Below are 22,022 nucleotides of genomic sequence, written 5' to 3' on the forward strand. Positions count from 1 at the left end.
TGAAACAGAAGTTTCCAGACCCTTCTATATAGTGAGAAGGTGGGGAGGGGTATTACTCAGAAGGGTGGTGGGAATGGGTGATTGGCAGATAGCTGTGATGAGCCTGTTGACGACTCTTAACGACTGCAATAGGTCTTACAGGAAAAAGCAAGGGGTGAAAAGGTGATAGCTCATTACAGCTATCTGCCAATCACCCATTCCCACCACCCTTCTGAGCAATACCCCTCCCCACCTTCTCACTATATAGAAGGGTCTGGAAACTTCTGTTTCAGTGTATCTGAAGAAGTGTGCATGCACACGAAAGCTCATACCAAGAACTGACTTAGTTGGTCTTTAAGGTGCTACTGGAAGGAATTTTTTTTGTTTTGACTATGGCAGACCAACACGGCTACCTATCTGTAACTCTCTCTGTTACATTGTCTATTGTTTCTCAGACCCTTCCTTTCCAGGTCTGCCTTGTATGACTGCTTCCCTTGGGTCTTAAGCCTTCCTAATTTCTCCCACTCAATTGCAGTTCCTATCTAGGTCACAGCTAACTCCATCCTTCCCATGATGAAATACAACCACGTCTAATTGCTTACAACGTTAAGGAACTAAGACTCATACCCTGTGCCTGCTTCCTAGTTACTGAGACAAAAAATGTGTTTGCAGCCTGACAGCTATTTAGCAAGTGAGAAGATCTGGGATGCCAACTTAAGAGTTGGTTGGGGGAGCAGCTGCTGCAAATAACTCCCCTACCCCCCATTTTTATCTATTATTGTGATAATGCCAATAACTTTCAAATCCTACTTCAAATTTCTAATCCCTCTAGCTTGACATGCATGATAGCAAATCAGAATAAAGAAAGTGGAGAATAGCAAAGTTTATAATTAAAAATAAATGTGGTTTCTGTGGCTTGCAATATTCATAGGAATCACAGGTACTAGATAATGGTGTAATTGAAGAGCCAGTCAAATCCTGGTCACATTCCCTATCAGATCATCTTTGTCTCTTTAATGGCAATCCTTTATAGAGGCATTGGTTATATCAGGCATAAAGCAAAATCAGGTCAGCACGAAGAGCTTGAATGCCCAGGGTACTCTCTCTCTCTCTCTCTCTCTCTCTCTCTCACACACACACACACACATACACACACAGTAAGATCAATATCCTCAGAACACAACAATACTAGGTAGTATCTGATTTGCGGCAGGTCAATATACTCGTATCTCAGGGAATCCATGTATTCTGAGGAAAGGTAGTGCTGCAGACATGCTATTACCTATATTGGTTATGAATAATTCACTAGATGAGGGAGAGGAAATCCCAGAGATCTTTAAATACAGGTTTCAAAAGCAAAAATCTCCAGAACTTTCACTGTGGCTATTTATGCTACACAAAGCATATAAAAAGTATGTAACAAGAACAACTATAAACATCCCATCCATTCTACACAATCAGATTTTAAAAGTCCCTCCAATACAAGTTTAGGTGAAAGTTTGTAATTCTTTTCAGTCTGTGGAATAGAATAGCTGGGCTGTTGACTTGGTATTGTTTAAAAGCATTGGGTTCATTTGCAACAAATGTGGTGAAGGCTTTTAACCATCCCTTCTTCATGCCAACTTATAGGGATGACTGTATCTTTACTAGCTGCATGTAAATCCTGCTGAAGAAAATTCATTTTGTAGATCTATTTTTCTAATTTTGAGTAGCAGATATCCATGACAAATCTGGTTGTCAGTATGAATTCTGGCATGCTCTTACTACGCATAAATTAATTTCCCTATTCTCTGTTTCCTATTATTCTTTCTTTCTTTCTTTTTAAAAAAACATTTACGTTTTCTGCAATTGTGTTTTGCTTCCGATTACACTGTTTCCTGGGTTTGAATTTTAAAGGCTTCAAAAATAATCATTCCTGTTTTGAGTGAGAAAGAAAATATAATTTGCCCTGTGGCTCATGAGACTACAATTGATTTGGCTTGTAAAGCAGATGTCAAGAAGCTACGTAATGTTTCTTCATGTGGGCAGATGTGGTTTTGTGAAACTGTCAACAGCTTGCTGGATTTCAGGATCACTACCAGATTTTTCAGATCAACATTTGAAGGTGGCAAACAGCAGCAGTCAATTCACATTCCAGAACAGTTTGAACAATTTTGGCAGCAAGTCTGACCTTTATGCCTGGCAGCCAAGCCACAAAAACATAGTTCAAATCACCACAATCTTTACCTCTCTGGATGTTCAAGCAGGCTGTTTATGAAGGTCCCTGGGAGTGAGGAGAGAAGAGAGCCAAACTACCTCAGCCAGAGATAGGTGAGGCCAGCTCAGCAAAGGCCAAATCCCTACACTCTCCCCTACATTACTTGTCCCACAGGCATGCCATTGAAAACAGAATTCTCAACCATTGTGTGTAATGGGAGGAACACTACACCCTGTGATTTTGCAATGTCACCTTGTTAGTTTCTGTGTCCCTGAGTCCTAGCAGTGGCATGGCAAGTCACAATGGGCAAAATATCCCTAAACATTAAGGGGGGCGGGGGAGAGAGGAGAGTGTCCACCAGGGGTTATGATGCTGTGGCAGACACAACAGTCAATGTGGCCCTAGCATTCAGGTGGTAAAAGCCAGCTAAAAAGGACCAGGTCTTCCAGATTTGATAGTGTTGAAATCCACCAATAGAAAGCCTAAGTGAAACATCAGCATCCTTTCTCCATCAGTACAGCATTGTAAAGATGCTATAATCAGGCTATTCCTTGGCAAAGGCACAGAAAGAGATTTTTAGTAGTTCAGTGCACCCTATGAGCTACATGAAAAATTCTTTCTAACCTTCAGAAAGGGATAGTCACTCCTGCTGTGATTAGAAAGGGTTCTGTTTATCCTGTCCTTCCAAGGACAGTTCCAACAGTTCCCAGACAGTTCTAACATGAAAGCAGTATGGTCCAGTTCCAGTTACTGAAATATTTTAGTAAAGTGGGTCCTAAAATTTCAAGCTAGCATAATCTGCCTACAAGTACCTTGTAACTTCTTATAATGAAGCCCTTTTCTTTCTCTTCTTATTTCTTTCTGGAAAACAACCCTTTTATCACTCTTCACAGACCCAGCTATGAATTACCTCTTTTACATCACTGTTCACAAGATGACATTTCAGTACCTAAAAATGTTGCAGAAGCGATATATCCCTTTCCTTAGACAAGATGTTTACTTTCCTTTCATTACCTATGATTTTAACAGAGGCATATTGTTTTAAAGACAAGTTTTCAACCAATTGCTTATAACTAATTGTCTTAATGAAAACAATTTGCTTCTGCAGTTTCCCCTGCTCTCAGAGATATGGCAGGAAAGAGAATTCCAACTGCCATTTCCTATATACATTCAGCTGATTTAATGATGAATCCAAAGACATTAGATAAATTTATTTGAGGCAGTAAATATTGGATGAAGTTCTTCTCCCTACCACTGGAAAGAATGATCTTGTGTGGGTAGGAAATATGTCGCAAAATAATATTAGCTACCTGGAATGCATCTTCCATCCTGGGTAGAAACAGCTGTTCTCTGTTGTCCTTGCCAAGAGCTATTGGTCCAACAACCCCTTTGTCTCCATATATCCAGAGAGTGACATTTGCTCGGGTTCCTGCATTTCCTGTCAGCACTGACACTTTCCATTTATCAGCTGAAGGAAAAGGAGACTCACCATCTTGGATATTTCTCATATCCTCTGTGAAGTACAGAATGTCAATAGTAGTTATAATAGGATAAACATGAGTCTGAAGGCCTTTTCCCAAAACACAATGACAGAGAACTGAAAACAACCACAATATGTGCAAATCCCAGTGCTCTGGATAACTGATGTAACTATCATGGAAAGCTTGGGAAAGGACAGCAAGTGCAGTCCTTGCAAGTGCAGGACAGTGTGAGCACCTTTTTGAGTCTGTAGTTAAGTACTCCATGTTGCAACTGCCGCATGTGATTAAATGTTTATGTGCTGCAGGTTGCCAATTAGACACTGATTTATTTTTTTCAACATCCCCACCCCTTTCTTCAAGGGTCTGCAGCATGGAGCAAATAACTCAATCTCCCAAAAATAACAGTGGTGCCCAACATAGTGATAGTTGCCATGGAAAACTATCATGCTAAAGTATCTGTCTGAGATGACAGAGCTGGTCTCGGAGACTGTGTTGAGGACTCCCAGACTGCTGGTTCTGGGAGACTTCAACATCCATGCTGAGGCAGCTGGCTCTGAGGCAGCTCAGGACTTCATGGCCGCCATGACAACCATGGGGATATCACCGGCCCCACGCACATGTCTGGCCACATTCTGGACCTTGTTTTCTCAAATGTTCAGGAAGAGGGTGATTTGAAGGTGGGGGACATTGACATCAGTCCCTTGTCATGGTCAGATCACTTCCTGTTGAGATCTAGGCTGTCAGCACCTTTTCCCCTTCTCAGAGGTGGTGGGGCTATTAGGAAGGTCCACCCACAGAGGCTGATGGATCCAGTAGGACTCCAAACAGCTCTGGGGGTTTTCCGGCTGATATGACTGGCGCCTCTGTCAAAGCCCTGACTGACCTCTGGAACACCCAAATGGCTCAGACTATTGATACAATGGCCCCTGAGTGCCCTCTCCCACTTTGTGGAGTCCGTTTGGCCCCTGGTATACTCCAGAGCTTAGGGCGAGGAAACAAGCTGGGAGACGGCTTGAATGCAGGTGGAGGAAAGATCTGAATGAATGCAACCAAACACTGGCAAAAACGTTCCTTCTTAATCAGGACTTTGGTTGATTTAATTGACATTCTATGCCCTTTTAAAATGGGGTTGAGGTTGGGGGGGGTTATTAGGTTGTTGTTTTCATTTTATTTATTTTGTAGTTTTTTATTTTGATTTTATTCTGTGATCCGCCCTGAGACCTCCGAGTATAGACCGGCATATAAATTCAATAAATAATAATAATCTCTGGATTCAGTACAGAGAAAATCTTCACCCAGCTCATAGTTAAACTGTGGAACTTGCTCCCACAGAAGACAGTAACAGACTCTAACATGGATGGCTTTAGAAGAGGATTAGACAACTCCATGGAGAACAAGGCTATCAACTAGTCAGGATGCCTATATTATACCTCCACTGTCACAGGCAGTAGGCCTCTGAATATCAATTGCTGAGGAGCGCAGGTAGAGAGAGTTTCCTGTGCCCATGTCCAGCTTGCAAGCTTCCCATCTGGTTGGCCACTGTGAGAACCGGATGCTGGAATGGATGGGCCCTTGGCCTGATTCAACAGGTTAGTCTTATGATCTCATAAAATAATAACATAGCATAAAAGGAGCCTGCTGTAAACATAGTGAACGGACATCTAAAAGTACCCAACGGTGTAAGATAAGAAGCAGTTGAGCTCGAGTCAAGTGTGCAATCACCTGACTGATGAGCATTGAGAAACCTGAAATCTGAAACATGGGTTACAGAAAACTGAACATGGGAGAAAGACAGTAAAACTGAAACAGCAGCTCTTTGTTTTAAAACCTGTGCAAGCTAATTATGGATTATTTGAATCATTTATTTCTCGAAGAATGAGGGTGTGTGTGAAGTTTATGATTCAGAATCCGTTGGTGTCAGGAGTAGCAAATGAAGCTGACAGCAATCTTGTGAAATGTGCTATTGCAAAGTGGTTGCGGGGAATGGATAGCAGAAGCTCTCAAAGTGTGATTCCACCTCATGTGTGATAGCATATCCACTGTTAGAACAAACACTTTCCTACTTCCACAAAAAAGGTGGGAAAGTATAAGTACCATTTAACATTTATGGTGTGGAAGCCCTAGTTCTGTGCTCAAAACTGACTGCTGAAAAAAAGAAGAAGCAATCTTTCAAGTATACATTTTGAGTCCCGGAACAAAAATTAATACATTGCTCAGTTTGAAACACATAAATAACCTCATCACTATTATTAGAACTTCCAATCTGTTTTTTAAAAAACAAAAACAGAAGCTGCAGAAGAAAGAACTATTAAGCAAAGGGCTGCAACATTAACTGATTAATCAAATGCAATCATTTAATATTATGGAGCTCAATTAAAATATAGGACCCGGTTAACTGGGCATTGTCCTGACATGCTCTGAACTCCCATTTAAGATCACCCCAGACCTCCCTATGACAATTGTAGAGAAACTCTCATCAAGAAATGATGCCTAGAGGTGGCTGTTGGCTCTGATTTTCTCAGCCTTATATGAATGGGAAAGAGCTGTGCTCTGCTGCCTCCTCCTGCCATCCCTGCCACTGGGAAATGGAGTGGGCCGCCACTCAACTGAATTCTCCTCCAGGTGGTCCTCCCATTTCCAATGAGAGGTGGATTTTTAGCTGGTTGAATAGCCATTTGTCATGTAAGCTCTAGTTGAGATCCCTGCATTGCAGGGAGTAGAGCAAGATGACCCTTGGGGTCCCTTCCAACTTTACAGTTCTATGATTCTCTAAGGCATTTGCCAACCTGCTGTTTCTCAGATGTTTTGGACCACATTCCCACCAGCTGATTGGGGCTGATGGGAGTTGCAGTCAAAAATACCTGGAGGGCACTAGGTTGGTGAAAGGTGGCCTACACCATTAGTGATGAGTCAGCCATACTAGCTTGAATCTGATTACAATTGAGAATGTGTCTATTTAGACCAGAAACCTGAAGAGGCTGGAGAAAGAGGAAGGAAAATAAGATTATGCTATTTGAAGTATTGAGGCAATGGGTAATGTTATGTGACCAAACTGTAGATAATGCCTGGGTCCTGCCATGATGATGAACTTTCCTTAGAAAATCCATACGCAAATAACGCTCTGCAAGTTCTGTGTTATAAATAGTTCTTTGGAGACATGTAAACCAATGACATTTGTTTCCTACAGGCTAAAAATGTTCTACTCTGAAAACTGGATTTGATTGTTACCCTGGATTAGTCACACTTCAGGGGATCAAGATGCAAATCCACCATGACAAAAAAAAAAATATTCTAAAGGCTAAATAGATGGGTAACTCAGGCTGCTTCATAAAATCTTTTTTCGTTTTGTCTCCGGTTATAATGCATCTAGATCAAAATAAAATAAACAGAAACTTATTCCCATAGAAACCTTGCAATCTAGTTGCTTTATATTTCCTAGCTGAAATTGTGAGCTAGATCTTGCTGAATTTTTCATTGCCTTGTTTCTTGGGGCTAGATGCATTATAATATAATTTATGCTCCTTTGTTTGAAAGAACATTAAACTTTATCAGGTTCACACAGTCCAGCTGTATGCAGGTTCTATATCAGACTTATCTCTTTTTTAATTTTTGCCTTAAGCACTTGCATTTGAAGAAGAGTAGTTCAAATGTAACTCCTAACATTATAAACATTGTTCCAGTTACAGATAGGTAGCCGTGTTGGTCTGCCATAGTCAAAACAAAACAAAATTCCTGAAGAAGTGTGCATGCACACGAAAGCTCATACCAAGAACTGACTTAGTTGGTCTTTAAGGTGCTACTGGAAGGAATTTTTTTTGTTTTGATTATAAACATTGGTTTGAGTAAAGGTATTGACACTTGGAGTGAATTCTACAGTAACAAATCAGGATTGTGTTAACTTAAAGGCTAAAGGCATAACTTAGAAGCCAGCACAATCCACACAAAGAGAACAACTGTGCTACTTTAGATTTTGAAAAGACCTTGTGCTTTACTCAGGGTTCAATCATAAGAACATTTTTCCCCATTTTTTTCTCTCCTCCCCCAATCAGTTTGGATGAACACATGCTAGGAGAATAGCAACAACAAAGGTAGAGAATGTACTTTGTATGCAAGAGACATACCCAATCCTGATTCAAGATAAAAAAGCAGCTATAACAATTTCCTGTTTGCAAGAAGAGTACAAAGAATGTTTAATACACAACAAAGAATTGTGGAGTGAATTAATTACCTAAAACAAAGCTCTGCTCAATCTCCTAGTAGCTTAGCTTCAAATGCCTAGCACCATATGACAGACAGTTCATAACTAGGAATGGTGGAAATTCAGTTCAGTCAACATTTGAAGACAATCTTACTTAGTTTGCACTTTCCAAAAGAATACATGAACTGAAACACAACTGTCTATAGAAATTCACACTTATCCAGATTTTGCAATGCAGTTTTTCAGCTAAGTGTACAAAAATGCATCTACTAGGGTTGGATGTGCATATAAATGCATATATTTGTTTACAAAGAAGAAAAATACATTGTATTAGGGAAAATTGCTTTGCAGAACAAACATTTAAAAATAGGGGAACAAACATTTAAAAATGTGTGTAGTAGGAGAAACCTGCACAAAGGTTGTGATGAGTTTTCATAAGAACTTTTATTTTTAAAAATTGTAAACTGATGTGGAAACATGGATAAGTGAACTTAAGATTGGAAAAATGAGAAAGTGAAAGAAAGCAAAAATATTTGGCCAGCTCTAGCCATAACTTGGAGTGATTTCAGATGACATAAGCTCTATGACAGCATAAGGTCACCATCTGCAACTCATTGTAGAGTTTAAGTGGTAAGAAAAATCAAGTCTCATCAATTAGGTGCCAAACTGAAGCAAGACAACATTAATGCTGCACTATAGGGCTATTGTTTTACATGGTCCCTTACTTGCGGGAGGAGAATCTGAACATCTGTAGGACACTAAATTTTGAGTTCCTGCTTGTTGGTGTTTGGATTCTCTGATCACTTCTTTCTGCTGAGCAGGCGTTGCAGATGTTCCCATAGGCTTCTCTCTGCCAACTGAAATTTAATTAAAAGGAAGATTAAAGGTCATCATATTTTATTTCTCTAGAAATGTCCCCAAAAATCAAGAAGGCAATAGGTCTTGCAGTTTTTCAATATATCATATTATTAATGCATGTTTTATCTTTATGCATTGTGGAAGATATACATATTTGAGTTTGGTCTCCTAGAAGCTCACTCCTTAATATCTCCCTACACAAAATGAGATGGTAATAAATTCCTATTACTGCTTTGGAAATCCAAGTCATGTGTTATCAGCTATGTATGCTTCAAGTGGCTTGTCCCTGAGGTATATTCCACTACCACATGATTCTGTTTCCTTCTCTTTAAAAAGACAACACTGCCATAAGCCTTCTTCAGCCAAAATTAAATGTGTGCACAGTCCACCAAGCTCTGCTCCTATGCATACTGCAGCAGCAAAGAAGAATCAGATGTAGAGTTATAGATTTCAAATTGGCAACATCTTCTTTGAAATAAGCTGCAGCTTTTAAAATCCATTGAAAAATTTAAACTTACAAATATTGCAATAATCAAATCTGGCCATGATGGAGAAGATTTCTAACCACTCCAGTTCCCCTGGGGCTGGCTCCCTGACTCCATGGTCCAGCTCAGTTTTTTCAGTCAAGGAGGGGAGTCCAGCCACACAGCCACTGACAGGTTCTACAGCCCAGCTAACAAACCCTCTCCCATCTCTGAACAACAAGGCAGCTTCTCTACCTGCTCTCATATACTGTAACCCCTCACACCAGTCTCTAATAGGAGCTTTCAGCACTCATCTACTTGCCAAGTTGTGACAAGAAATGCAAATTGAACAACTGATTTAATTTTCCCCAACTCAATACCCCCAGGAAGTCAAAAAAACATGAAAGGAATAGTTACAAATGCAAGGAGGTTAATGGCTTGGCCTAAATATGATCCTAAATGAGACCATTTCACAGGATGGATCCAGACTTTGCCTTTCACAGATAGAAAGGCTGTTTCCATCCATGGAATGCCTTTGATCCAGCAAAAGGGGGAAGCTGATGTTTGCCTATTCCCCTCACACCCTGCAGTCCCAGAGTGACTTCTTCCCAACCCTCTAGTACTATGCAGGAGGTGTTGTTGGGGAGAAGAAAATCAGCAAAGTTACTTTGCAGGAGCAAAGTCTGGGATGCAAGATCATGCATTCATTTATTATTTCTTCAGAATGATAAAAAAATATATCCTTTCCCTAAGGGCTCTGGCCAGGTAGTAATACTGTGAGATAAAAGTATGTGCATATAGATAGATAGATGTGTGCACACACACATGAAACCTTGCTTACTTAGTCTACCTAAGAAAGTGCTGCAGTGCTGCATTGCCTCCTAATGATGCTTAAATGGAAAGTAACTGTAACGGATCTACCACCGCTGACTGCACTCAGTTAAACCTGTAGTGAACCTATTGTATGGTACGACAATTAATTTAATTTCTAAATTACCACCAGTTATCTTTTTGGGTTCTTGTGTGAGTGAAAACTTAGTTCGGCTGAGGTATTTTCAAATTGTATAATAGACCCTGGGGATCACCACACTCTTTTTAAGGGGTTTGGGAGTTTTCTCTTTCTAGAAGATCTCTCCCCTCCTGACTAAGATGAGACCCAGGTGGACTGTATCTGCACACCTGCTATCTCTCCTGGCTCAGACTCAGCCCTCTAGTTAACTCCTGTCTGTATACTCCCCCAAGACACTCACTGCAGTCTTACTAACTAAGCTATGAGGCTCCTTCCTCTAGCTATAGATAGAACAGATGTTAAACTCAATTCTGAACCAAACTCCCTCAGACAAACCCTGTCCTAATCCCTGTCTCCATCTCAAATAAAGCCCTGTCTAAAAACTCCCTCAGAAAGGGCTGCTCCGCACCTCCTATTTGGTTAGCTGTCTTGGTAGCCAATCAGAGAGAGGTTCCAGCACTCTGGTGGAATTCTAAAGGACTGCACCACCAGACTCTGGTTTGGCTCTGAACAGTTACGTTCAACTAAAAGTACCCCTCTAAATGCAATTCTCGACTGAGCCTGGTTCTAGGATGGTATATTTTGTAGACTGCATACTGAGAAACTGCAATGGGATACATGAAATGGCACAGTCTCTTACCTGGGCCACTCCTGCAAATCACCTGGGCTGCCTGATCAACACAATAACACTGAGTTGCATTAATTAAAACAGTATTAATGTTTGATTATTGCAGTACGATAAAGCAAATGCTTCATAAACAGGCCCTGCATTAGTGCCTCAAATACAGTTTTCATCTTTAGTTTCAATCAATGTCTTTATCTTTCTAAAAAGACTCCAAACAATATTTTTAATGTGAAAGACCAACCGTTTAGAATGTGACATACATTTGACAACTTGTGGGTAAAACCAAATGTTGCTTTCTCCAGTATGAACAACTGGTTTGGTCTGACCATTAGGCAGGAGACCTACATATATCCCTCTGTTTCGTGCAGATTCTAGGCTTACAGACCCACTTTCTAAATTCTTTTCCACTTTAAAATGACAGTCCACATCTCCTGTGCCCTGTAAGAAAGCAGCATAATAACAAGAAATCAGCTGAATGTGTCCACACATCAATACAAAGATTATTTTTCTGGTAAATTTCTCATTAAAGCAAGGGAGTTCATAGAATTAGAAGGGACCCCTAGGGTCATCTAGTCCAACCCCCTGCGATGAAGGAATCTCAGCTAAAGCATTCTGTCAGGGAACTGCTATCGGAGCTAGAGGCGGAGGGAAGGCTCCAAAGGGATGCCGGAGAGGGTCCCAGCAGGCAGAGAGGTAGCCCATCAGCTGGGGAAGGAAATCAGCGTAACACCAGTGGAGAAGGGGGGCAGATGGAGGAATCGGAGAGGAGGCTCCAGGACTCTTCACCGGAGACCAGCGGAGAGAGCACGGGTGCTCCGCTGCCCACACCCTCCCTGCGCAGAAGACTTCCGCGCAGGGAGAGTAGGAGGAGACTTGGCGTCAAAGAACTTCTTTGCTGGAAGAAGTTCAAGAAACGGCCACTGACGGATTCCGCCAGTGACTGAGACAGCCACGAAGTGAAGGGCTGTCCAGACAGAAATGGTTCAACCAGGTAACCTGGCCAGGAGTGGCGGCAACTTACGCACGAGCAACCCCTATAACCATTACAGCAATCCATCAGTCGCCGACGTTGCTTGTGCGCAGCTACAGGGAGGCAGCACAATGAGCCAAACCAGAGAAGCCGGAGAGATGGAGCAAGCAGCTGGAGTGCAAAATCTGGTAGAGAGGAACCGAGATTTGGAACAGCATGTGGCTCTCCTGACGGTGCGGCTGGACGAAAGACAGACTCAGGATGCACAGGTCAGACCCACCCCCATCGCAAGGAAGGTACCGGGGCTGGTACACAAGTTTGGGGGGAAGCCCCAGGACTACAACGCGTTCCGAACGGAAATAGAGTACGCTTTGGAACTGCAGCATAATGACTTTGCTGATGATGGGGAAAGGGTAGCCTATATTGTGGGGCATCTAGGGGATGGGGCACGCGAATGGATCAGGCCCCTAATGGCGACGCAAAATGCTGCCTTGAAGGACCTTAGGAAATTTTTTCAAGCGATGAATGCGATGTATTCCAGTGAAGTGGAGCAAAGTGTGACTCGGCAGGAATTGATGGGGTGCAAGCAGGGAAGCCAATCAGTTAGAGACTACTGGTCGCGCTTTGCGATGTTGATCCACCAGCTCGGGTGGGATCAGGACTCTGAACCTATTCAAATGTTGTTTGAGGAGGGGTTGTCCCCAACTGTGAAGGACGAGCTGTCCTGCGTGGCCCACCCGCAGTCGATGGATCAGCTGACCAAGGCTGTGCTTGCGATTGGAGTGCGGCAGGAGAACCACGAAGTGAGAGGGGAACGTTGCCATGACTACCGCATTCCTGAAATACCGAGACAGCTTTCCCAGGCCAATGGAAATAGATGGCGCGCGAGAGAGGTTTCAAACTCCAGTGAAGGTCGCAAGAGGGAGGGAAAGGATTGGAAAACCACCAAGAAGTGTTTCCTCTGCCAACGGCCAGGACATTTTGCCAGGGTCTGCCCTCAAAGAAAGGCCTGGCAAGGGATGGTGGGAGCTGCTGGCTGTGAGGAGAAGGGGGAGGAAGGGCAGGCGCAGGGAAACGATAATGCCTGGCTGCCAACCAGCGGGGGCAGCAGCCAGGCCAGCAACTAATAGAAGTACTCCAGCCTGACCCTCCCAGGGCAGCTATAGCCATAGAAGTGATGCTAGAACTCCCGAATGGGCACCCAGTCAAGGTCGAGGGGCTGCTGGATTCAGGCAGCTCCTGCAATTTCTTCAGCAGGGACTTCGCTCTGGAGCACCAACTCCACCTGCCGCCCCTGGATTTTCCCTTGCAAGTGACCACCATCGATGGCAGGGAACTTCGGGGGGGGGGGAGTGACACACCAGACCCCGCCAATGAGGCAGGACCCCCAATAATACTGGGGATGAGCTGGCTGGCACTGCATGATCCAGTAGTGTCATGGCATCAGCGGTCAGTCACCTTTGGGTCAGCTTACTGCTTGGAACACTGTCTGGGGGGGAGAACCCAAGGATGACAGTGGCCAGGGTGGCTGGGCTGGCTGTGGAGCCAAAGGGGGAGGTGCCACCACAATATGCTGACCTGAAGGAAGTCTTCAGCGAGAATGAGGCCGACAGACTACCCCCCCCCCCATAGGCCCTTTGACTGCCAAATCAACTTACTCCCAGGGGCTCAGCTGCCACTGGGTAAGCTGTATGCCATGTCTGACCTGGAGATGCAGGAGTTGCGGCAATTTATTGACAAGAACCTGAAGAGAGGGTTCATAAGAGAATCAAAGGTGGTGGGGGGCAGTCCGGTGTTCTTTGTGGACAAAAAGGATACTAATCAGCCCAGGCTAGTTGTGGACTACCGGGGCGTCAACCTGGTGTCAGAACCCGTGACCTTCCCAATGCCCAGGATTGATGACATTTTAACACGGGTGAGGCAGGGGAAATTTTTTACCAAGCTGGACCTCAGGGGAGCATACAATTTGATTAGGATGAGGGAGGGGGACGAATGGAAAACCACCATGTTCACCCCCCTGGGGGCCTTTGAGTACTTAGTTATGCCATTTGGATTACAGTCGGGCTCCGCCTGCTTTCAAGCTTTCATGCACCACGTGTTGGGGTCCCGGCTGTACAAGAACTGCGTAGCCTTTTTGGACGATGTCTTAATCTATTCGGACAATGAGAAGCAACATGTCAGAGATGTCAGGGAAGTGCTAAAGAGACTGCAGAAGCACCAGTTGTGGGTCAAGCTGGAAAAATGCCAATTTCACGCCAGAGAGGTTGAGTTTCTGGGGTACAAGTTGTCAAACAAGGGCCTAGCTATGGACCCAAGCAAGGTGCAGGCGGTGCTGGAATGGAAGGCCCCTAAAACCCGGAAGGACATGCAGAGGTTCCTAGGGTTCAGCAACTTCTACAGGAAGTTCATCAAGAACTTCGCCCACTTGACAGCGCCCATCACAGATTGTCTCAGTAGCAAAAAGAAGTTCGCCTGGACAGAAAGTGCCCAGCAATCCTTTGAAAGACTGAAGAAGGCGTTCGCTTCAGAAGAGCAGCTCCTGCACGTTGAACTGGAGAAGCCCATGAGACTGGAGACTGATGAGTCCGACCGAGCCATTGGAGTGGTACATTTGCAGCCAGGGGCCAAGCAGGGCTGGAGGCCATGTGCCTTTTTCTCGAGGAAGCTGAGCAAGTCGGAGCAAAACTACACGCGAACTGCTTGCGATCTATGCAGTGTTTCGCTGATGGAGACATCTGTTAATAGGGGCGCAGCACAAGATCCAGGTTTGTACGGATCACAAGAACTTGGAATACTGGAGGACTGCACGAGTACTCAACCAGAGACAGATTCGATGGGCACAGGAGTTCTCTAAGTTTTCCTTCGAGATCCGATACATGCCGGGAGAGGAAAACGTAAGAGCAGATGCTCTCTCCCGGAGGCCGGAGTACATGGAAGGAGAGGGACCGCCGGAGATCCGACACGTGTTCCCCGAGAACCGATGGGTGTGTAGGGGAGCGTTGGTTGGGAAACGAGAACTGGCCGGGCTTACTAGAAACGACGGGTTTGCTTAAACTAAAATCAGGGAACTCCGGGGCGGAAGGGAAAACCATGGAGGGTTTGAGGAAAAGGAAGGGCTACTGTACTATAAGGGGGCGCTGTATGTACTGAGAAGGGGGGCAGATGGGGGAATCAGAGAGGAGGCTCCAGGACTCTTCACTGGAGACCAGCGGAGAGAGCACGGGTGCTCCGCTGCCCACACCCTCCCTGCGCAGAAGACTTCCGCGCAGGGAGAGTAGGAGGAGACTTGGTGTCAAAGAACTTCTTTGCTGGAAGAAGTTCAAGAAACGCCCACTGACGGATTCTGCCAGCGACTGAGACAGCCACGAAGTGAAAGGCTGTCCAGACAGAAAGGGTTCAACCAGGTAACCTGGCCAGGAGTGGCGGCAACTTACGCACGAGCAACCCCTATAACCATTACACATTCATATACAGTTCAACATGCAGTTCAGTGGTCAAAAGATGCAGAAAAGATGTTAAAGACAGAAGAAATCTGATTAATTAAATAAATCTGTGCAAACCAAACAAAGAATGCAGCCTACCAAAATCTCTCATGGCGGCTTGACTCTGTTCAACCTACAAAGAGCAAATCCCTAAGTAAAGCCAAAGAAAGAATTGCTCCAAATTTGGTATACTGAACGACTTTAAAACATGGAGTGGATTTCTAAACATAACATTTCCTGTAAAATCTGACACAGCTTCCAAAATAACAGGTCTCCTACTGGCTTCCCAGGATAATACTTAAAGTAATATTACTATTTATCCCTCTAATAGTCTATCTCTATTCTGAAGAAGCCATTATTAAGAGCCTGAGAGCTCAGCCATCTTATTAATAGTACTGTTTGACACAACATTATAATGGCCATTTCAGTATATTCATTGACATTCACATTACTAAAGATCTACTGATACTTATTAGATGCAATACTTCAGGCATATTATAGGGTGCCATCCAGTTTTAATCAGCAATTTGCACTGACCTTAAAACCAGATTTAACATTATTATTATCAAGAAACCCGCAGTTAATCAATTTGATCCATGGGGAGGAGAGAGACTCATAAGGTAGGCACACTCTATCTACAGGAATTACTAGCATGACTATTTGAAACATTTTACATAACCGTGGTTGTTATAAAGGTTGTTGTATAACCCCTTACAGAATAAAACAGGCCTTGTTTTCTAAAAAAAGTTTTAAGCTTTCCTATTTTTATTATTATTCATTACATTTCTACACTGCCCTTCATCTGGGGATAACAGGGCAGTTTACAATATTAAAATACAAAAATACATAACATAATAACGGTTAAAGGCCATAGATTATTTAATTAGCCAAAGGCCTGGGAGAAGAGGAATGTTTTCGCCTGGCACCTAAATATATGTCATGAAGGTACCAGGCAAGCCTCCCTGGAGAGAGCATTCCACAAGCAGGGAGCCACCAAAGAAAAGGCCTGCTCTCGTGTTGCCACACCTCAGAAGGAGGCACATGGAAAAGGACCTCCAATGATGTTTGCAGGACCTGGGTTGGTTCATCTAGGGCAGGGGTAGGCAACCTAAGGCCCGTGGGCCGGATGCGGCCCAATCGCCTTCTCAATCCAGCCTGCAGACGGTCCGGGAATCAGCATGTTTTTACATGAGTAGAATGTGTCCTTTTATTTAAAATGCATCTCTGGGCTATTTGTGGGGCCTGCCTGGTGTTTTTACATGAGTAGAATGTGTGATTTTATTTAAATTGCATCTCTGGGTTAGTTGTGGGGCATAGGAATTCGTTCATCCCCCCCCAAAAAAAAAAAATATATAGTCCGGCTCCCCACAAGATCTGAGGGACAGTGAGCTCCCTGCTGAAAAAGTTTACTGCCCCCGGCCTAAGTTGTTCAGCTTTTTTTTTTTTTTTTTTTGCTTGCCTGCTTGCCTGGCTCCTTCGCGTTCTCTCCCTGCATGCCTTGTATGCATCCTCCACCAGACCTGGGGCGGTAGGCCCCCACTGCCCCCACCTTGCTCTGCCCCTGCCTGGTTCCTCCCAGGAATCCCATCCTACTCAGGCCATAGCCAGTGGTTCTTTCATATTACGACACCTGTCTCATATAATCTTTACCATATTTCTGGGAAACAAAAATCATAGTACTGTCAAGTCTTAGCCAGATTCTTCTGTGTTAGCACACTTAAAATTGCTTCTTCTTGTGGCAAGTTATGTTCACATCCACAGAGAAAGCATGAACAGGAGCTCCTTACCGTTCCATTACACTGCCCATCCTTGATCCTCAGATACATTCTTGGGTTTTTTACACTTTCAAACATGCAAACCCCAGAGCTGATTTTATGTACTCTCCAGTAAGAGTCGTCAGATTGATTTCCTGCTCCACTGCAGCTCCCATCAGGCCTCAGGCAGAGAGACTGGCAGTAGCTAGTAGTGAGCAAAATTATGGCACTGTTGTGGAACACTCCCTAGAAATCAGCAAAAAGAACCAGCTGTAAATAATATGGCCTTTCAAACAGTTCTGTACTTCTTCACCTTTCATCCCAGTGCAGTGACCCTCTAATCCTTGTTACCCACAGCAAATCACAAAATGTTTTCTTTTTTTATGGTGCCAGGTCTCCCACGCATTTGATACAAGCCAGTAAGGCTGCAATCCTATACCAGCTTACCTGGAAGTAAGTGTCAAATAACTCATTGGGACTTACTTTTGAGGAGATGTCATGTGTAGCATTGCACTTCCACTTACTTCAGCCGGTTTAGTAGATGCTGGGAGAGGGGGTCTGAGAGATAGTGGTTTGCTTAAAACCAAGCCTAAGTATTTCCTAGTTCTCAGCTCTAAGACAAATGTGGTACTTGTGAAATGTGGCACATATATTTATTTTGCTCCAATTAAATAAAAACCTATGTGGGAAGTTTATCTTTTCACAGGGAAATAAAACTTGTGCTCCACTTTGCAAGTGACAGCTTTTTTTAAAAAAAAAATAGATCTTATTTCCACGTAGAAAGGGGGGGGGGGGAATCACACACAAAGTGTGAAGCAGTCCTACATATCAGACTTGGTTGTTTTTATATGTGTTTGCACACAACCTCACCTGCCTTTTGGTTGTGTATGGCAGAATTATTCAGGGCCACAAGGAACAACAAAGGGATTTAAAAAGAAACCCTAGCCTCACACAGTGATTTTGACGATTGCAGTCTTCAGCTCCACCTAGTGGGTGGAGAGATCTCTCTCATCTGTTGAAACCAGTTAAGGCAGTGGCTTATGACACATACCACCCAATTGCCTTTCTCCTCCAATCTCACCTTAACATGAACTACAAACTCCTTTGTCAGTCCTGCATAGCTTGTGGCATCATCAGCTACAGTGCCTTGGAGATTGAAAGTCACCATTTGCCCTGGGTTCCGGGCAGATTCCAGAATTGCGCAACGACTTGGCTGAACGTGAACCTGCAGCTCACAGTGGACGTCACCATTGTTCTAATAAGGGCAAGAGGGGACTAATCAGTATATTAGACTGAAAACTGAGCCAGATAAAAAGTCATGGTTTTCTTTGCACCCAAACTGCAGAGCCAACTGCAGATTGCCATAAGCACCTTGCTGTTATTCATTTATTATTCGTTATTTAGTTCAACAATTTATAAAATCCTTAACACATTAGTTTTTATGGGGACATTTTTCTTCTGTTGCCTTCAGGCTTGCAGTCTGACGCTGCTGGACGCTGCAGGATTTCAAGTCTCAGATTTCGCTATCTGGAGATATAAAGTATCCAGATAATTTCACCTCTCTTTATTTCTTAAAGGGTACTTTAGCACCTTCAACAAACAACACTGCAAAAGGTCACACAGAAGGCGTCAAATCAGAAGATCATACTCTAAAACCAAAGTCTCTTGGCAGTTCAGTTCGAATTCAAGATTTCCACCTTATCATTATCTCCAGTAGAAACTATCTGTGACTTCTTATAAGAGTGAAATCCCGTTACATTGTATTTATGAAGAAAAAAACAGACATTATTAAGGCCAAACCAGCAAATATGATTTGTGGGATAATCCTCCAGCATTACAGGCATCGCTGTGGTTTTATGGATGGAGCTCTTAGCTAGAATGCTAAAAGCATAGTATTAAGTAAATTATAACGGGTACTAATAGGCAATAGTATAAAAATACAGCAGCACAGTGCACAGCTTTGGAATAAAACACTCTAGGCAAAGAAGACTTCTTTGTGGTACAAAACTTTTTAGGACCACACCCCACTGCCCTCTGATTCTCTCTTTAAACTGTGTTGGCTTTGGTCAACTTGGTGCTCTCTTGATGTTTTTGGACAACAACTCCCTTCATGCTGGGAAGACTGCGCTGCATATTAATCAGTTCCTGATCTTGCCATATTTCATCCTATCTACTGAATGCAATCTGTATGGGTTTTTTGCTGATTCTCAACATCAGCAGCATTAGTAGTTTTGGTTATGCCAAAGAGAAAAGATTGAACCAAAATCATGGAGCCCAATACAGTAATTCAAACCCACCCACAAAATGTAAGGTATTAACCTTTTATTTATTTCCACTTTCTCTGCATGATTTCAATCCAAAAGTCCCTCAAGAACTGTTAATATGTCACAAATATAGCTTTCCTACTATGCTCCAGTGAGAATGCATAAAAGAAAGCTACATTGCTATTTTAAATAGTGAAAACAAGCAACTATTTTACTTCTTTCTTATTATTCACTCTAAAATAGTATCACACATTTGCAGGGACAAATCCTGAAGGCTTCAACAGTTTGAGAATAGTCACTTGAAATATGCTGGCACAATTTGTCCCCTGTAATCTCATCCTGAAAACAAACTTCTTAATATTTCAATATTTAGCTATTTATAAACAAAAAACTGATTACAAATGGGGGTGGGGAGGCAAGGTTCATAAGATTCATCACATACGTCTGGTTTTGGTGACCACTATATTTGCGATACAATTTACATTTTTGGAAATTCATAGACACATGGGGAAAACCTGGGCAGCTTCATACCATTCCAGCAACTGAACCATGAGCAAAGCCAAGGGCTAGGTGTGGCACTGGGTGACTTTTAAACACCCATGTGTTTCCTTTTTTGATGGCCACATCGAAAAGACCTTTAAAAAAAACAGAAGCAAAAAACCTGATCAGCTGTTTCATAGCATTTTGTCTGGGATGTTCTCACCCTTAAAACCCAAAAGACAGCATGACATTTACTCTTTCTGAAATATATTGTTCCTCTCACAGATAAAATGTGAGGCTTTTAGATTCTCTGGTGATGGTCCTGGTGGTGAAATTGCTATATCAAGGTTGTTCTCTCAGGAATGTTTATCCTTGCCCACTAGTGTGACTAGACAGTGGGTGACACTGAAACACACCCAGCCATACTGATACAAACAAGGATGTGCAGATACAATTTGAATCACAGTGTGGAGAAATGACCTTGCTGCATTTTAAGCAGGTAGTGTACACTGCTGCTATCAGCACTTAGGTCTTACAAGCTACCTTCTACACACACACACACACACACACACACACACACACGTAGAATTACAGAGGAAAGTGTCTGGGATGAATAGAGCAATTCCCAGGCTTGATCTTTGCTGCTTCTCATTTGTGAAGCTACACAAACCCAATGTGAGCATTTCTGTGTGGTTCTACAGCCAGTACAACAAAGGCTCAAGGAGCTGTCCCTTCCTCTTAGCCTTAATATGTGTAATGAGATGACAAAACAAAGAATTTCGTTTAAATAATCTACTGTCTTAACTCTGTACTGTACATCTACAAAAGTTTAGAGAGTTCTTTTCACAAAAAGGGTTAACAAAAATTTACCATGATCACAAAGAAGAGACAATAAAGTTACCGTATTTATCTTTCTTGTCACCACGGGCATGAACAGTTCCATCAGGAGATAGGCATATGAATCCATGGGATACCTTGTTGTAAAACTGAAGTGTATTGCCTTTCTGAAATTTCCATTTTTCAGCTGCCCACTGGTTAAAAGAAAGACAGATGACAAGTCATCACACAAACGGCAACACATCAGGTATCCTACACTGAATTAATATAAATTTCAACCAGCCTATTGTTGTCTGCTCTGACTGGCAGAAGTTCTTCAGGGTGTCCATCAGAAGAGTTTTAGCCTTGCAACCCATGACCTTTTAGCTGGAGATGCTAATTAAGGACTGTACCTTGTGCTTCCACAGTGCCCATTTCTACTACAAACCTATGGCTCCTGCCAAAGACTGCTTGTGCAAAACACATGGACAGTCACAGATGTTGTACAGCATGATTTAAATGGGTCTAATAATTTTGTTTAAAGCTTTAAAGAAAAGGATAGAAGGTAGAATTTTACCATTTCTGCTCTTTTGATTTCCAGCTCTTGTCCTACAGAAATAAAAACACTAACATGAGTAAAGTCTAAGGGGCAAATTTGCTAGAATCAACAAGACTTAAATCCTATATAATTCCAGGGAAACATTGTGATCCTACGCATGTTGCTCCGGAAGTAAGTCCCAATGCATTCAATTAGGCTTACTCATAACTAAACATGCATAAGAATACAGTCTCAGACTGATTAAGCCTTAAGGCTTTGAAGCGGATATCGGTGCTAAACCTTAAATATCAAAGAAATTATATACTGGTTGCATGCACAACCAACATTGAAACACCCAGAATGTGACCTATAGACACACCACAAAGTGCCATGACTCATGCTGCCAAGGAGTGTGGTGGAGTCTCATTCTTTGGAGGTCTTTAAGCAGAGGCTTGACAACCATATGTCAGGAGTGCTGATGGTGTTTCCTGCTTGGCAGGGGGTTGGACTCGATGGCCCTTGTGGTCTCTTCCAACTCTATGATTCTATGATTCTATGAAATGTTCTTGTCTGCCAGTAGTTTATACTTACTCCCAGCAAATGTGTCGTCAAGAGTGACATACAGTTCTCTAACAATTTTGCCATCATCTTCTCCTTGATCTAGCCACCTTTGGGGGGGAAACACATTATTTAATAATAATACATATTTCCATGCTGCTCTTTATAAACTCAAGTATATTAAAATGAACCTGGGTTATTAGTTTGACCAACTCTAGGTTACATATCAGAAACATGGTTGTGGGACCAGATAAAGGTCTACCTTTAGGAAAAGACAAATATTTAAAAAGAGCCACATTTTTGTTAACTTCTCTCTCAGAAGTTTAATAATGAGTATTTCCCCCTAAGA

The 22,022-nt window shown here is 42.8% G+C and overlaps 1 protein-coding gene across 4 annotated transcripts in view; it reads right to left on the reverse strand.

The window, feature by feature from the left end:
• Positions 1 to 22,022, reverse strand: part of RP1 (RP1 axonemal microtubule associated) — a 183,530-nt gene that overhangs the window by 115,708 nt on the left and 45,800 nt on the right. For all 4 annotated transcript variants that reach the window (XM_083747507.1, XM_083747509.1, XM_083747508.1 and 1 more), the window contains 9 exons: positions 21,707 to 21,783; positions 21,155 to 21,186; positions 20,663 to 20,792; positions 19,813 to 19,916; positions 18,099 to 18,272; positions 17,051 to 17,263; positions 11,072 to 11,249; positions 8,581 to 8,712; positions 3,487 to 3,689 (listed from right to left, as the gene is read on the reverse strand). In XM_083747507.1, the coding sequence (XP_083603633.1) occupies positions 3,487 to 3,689; positions 8,581 to 8,712; positions 11,072 to 11,249; positions 17,051 to 17,263; positions 18,099 to 18,272; positions 19,813 to 19,916; positions 20,663 to 20,792; positions 21,155 to 21,186; positions 21,707 to 21,783 (1,243 nt within the window). The remainder of the gene's footprint in view (positions 1 to 3,486; positions 3,690 to 8,580; positions 8,713 to 11,071; positions 11,250 to 17,050; positions 17,264 to 18,098; positions 18,273 to 19,812; positions 19,917 to 20,662; positions 20,793 to 21,154; positions 21,187 to 21,706; positions 21,784 to 22,022) is intronic.

This window comes from Podarcis gaigeae (assembly GCF_964106915.1).
Source record: "Podarcis gaigeae genome assembly, chromosome: 7".
Lineage (NCBI taxonomy): Eukaryota > Metazoa > Chordata > Lepidosauria > Squamata > Lacertidae > Podarcis > Podarcis gaigeae.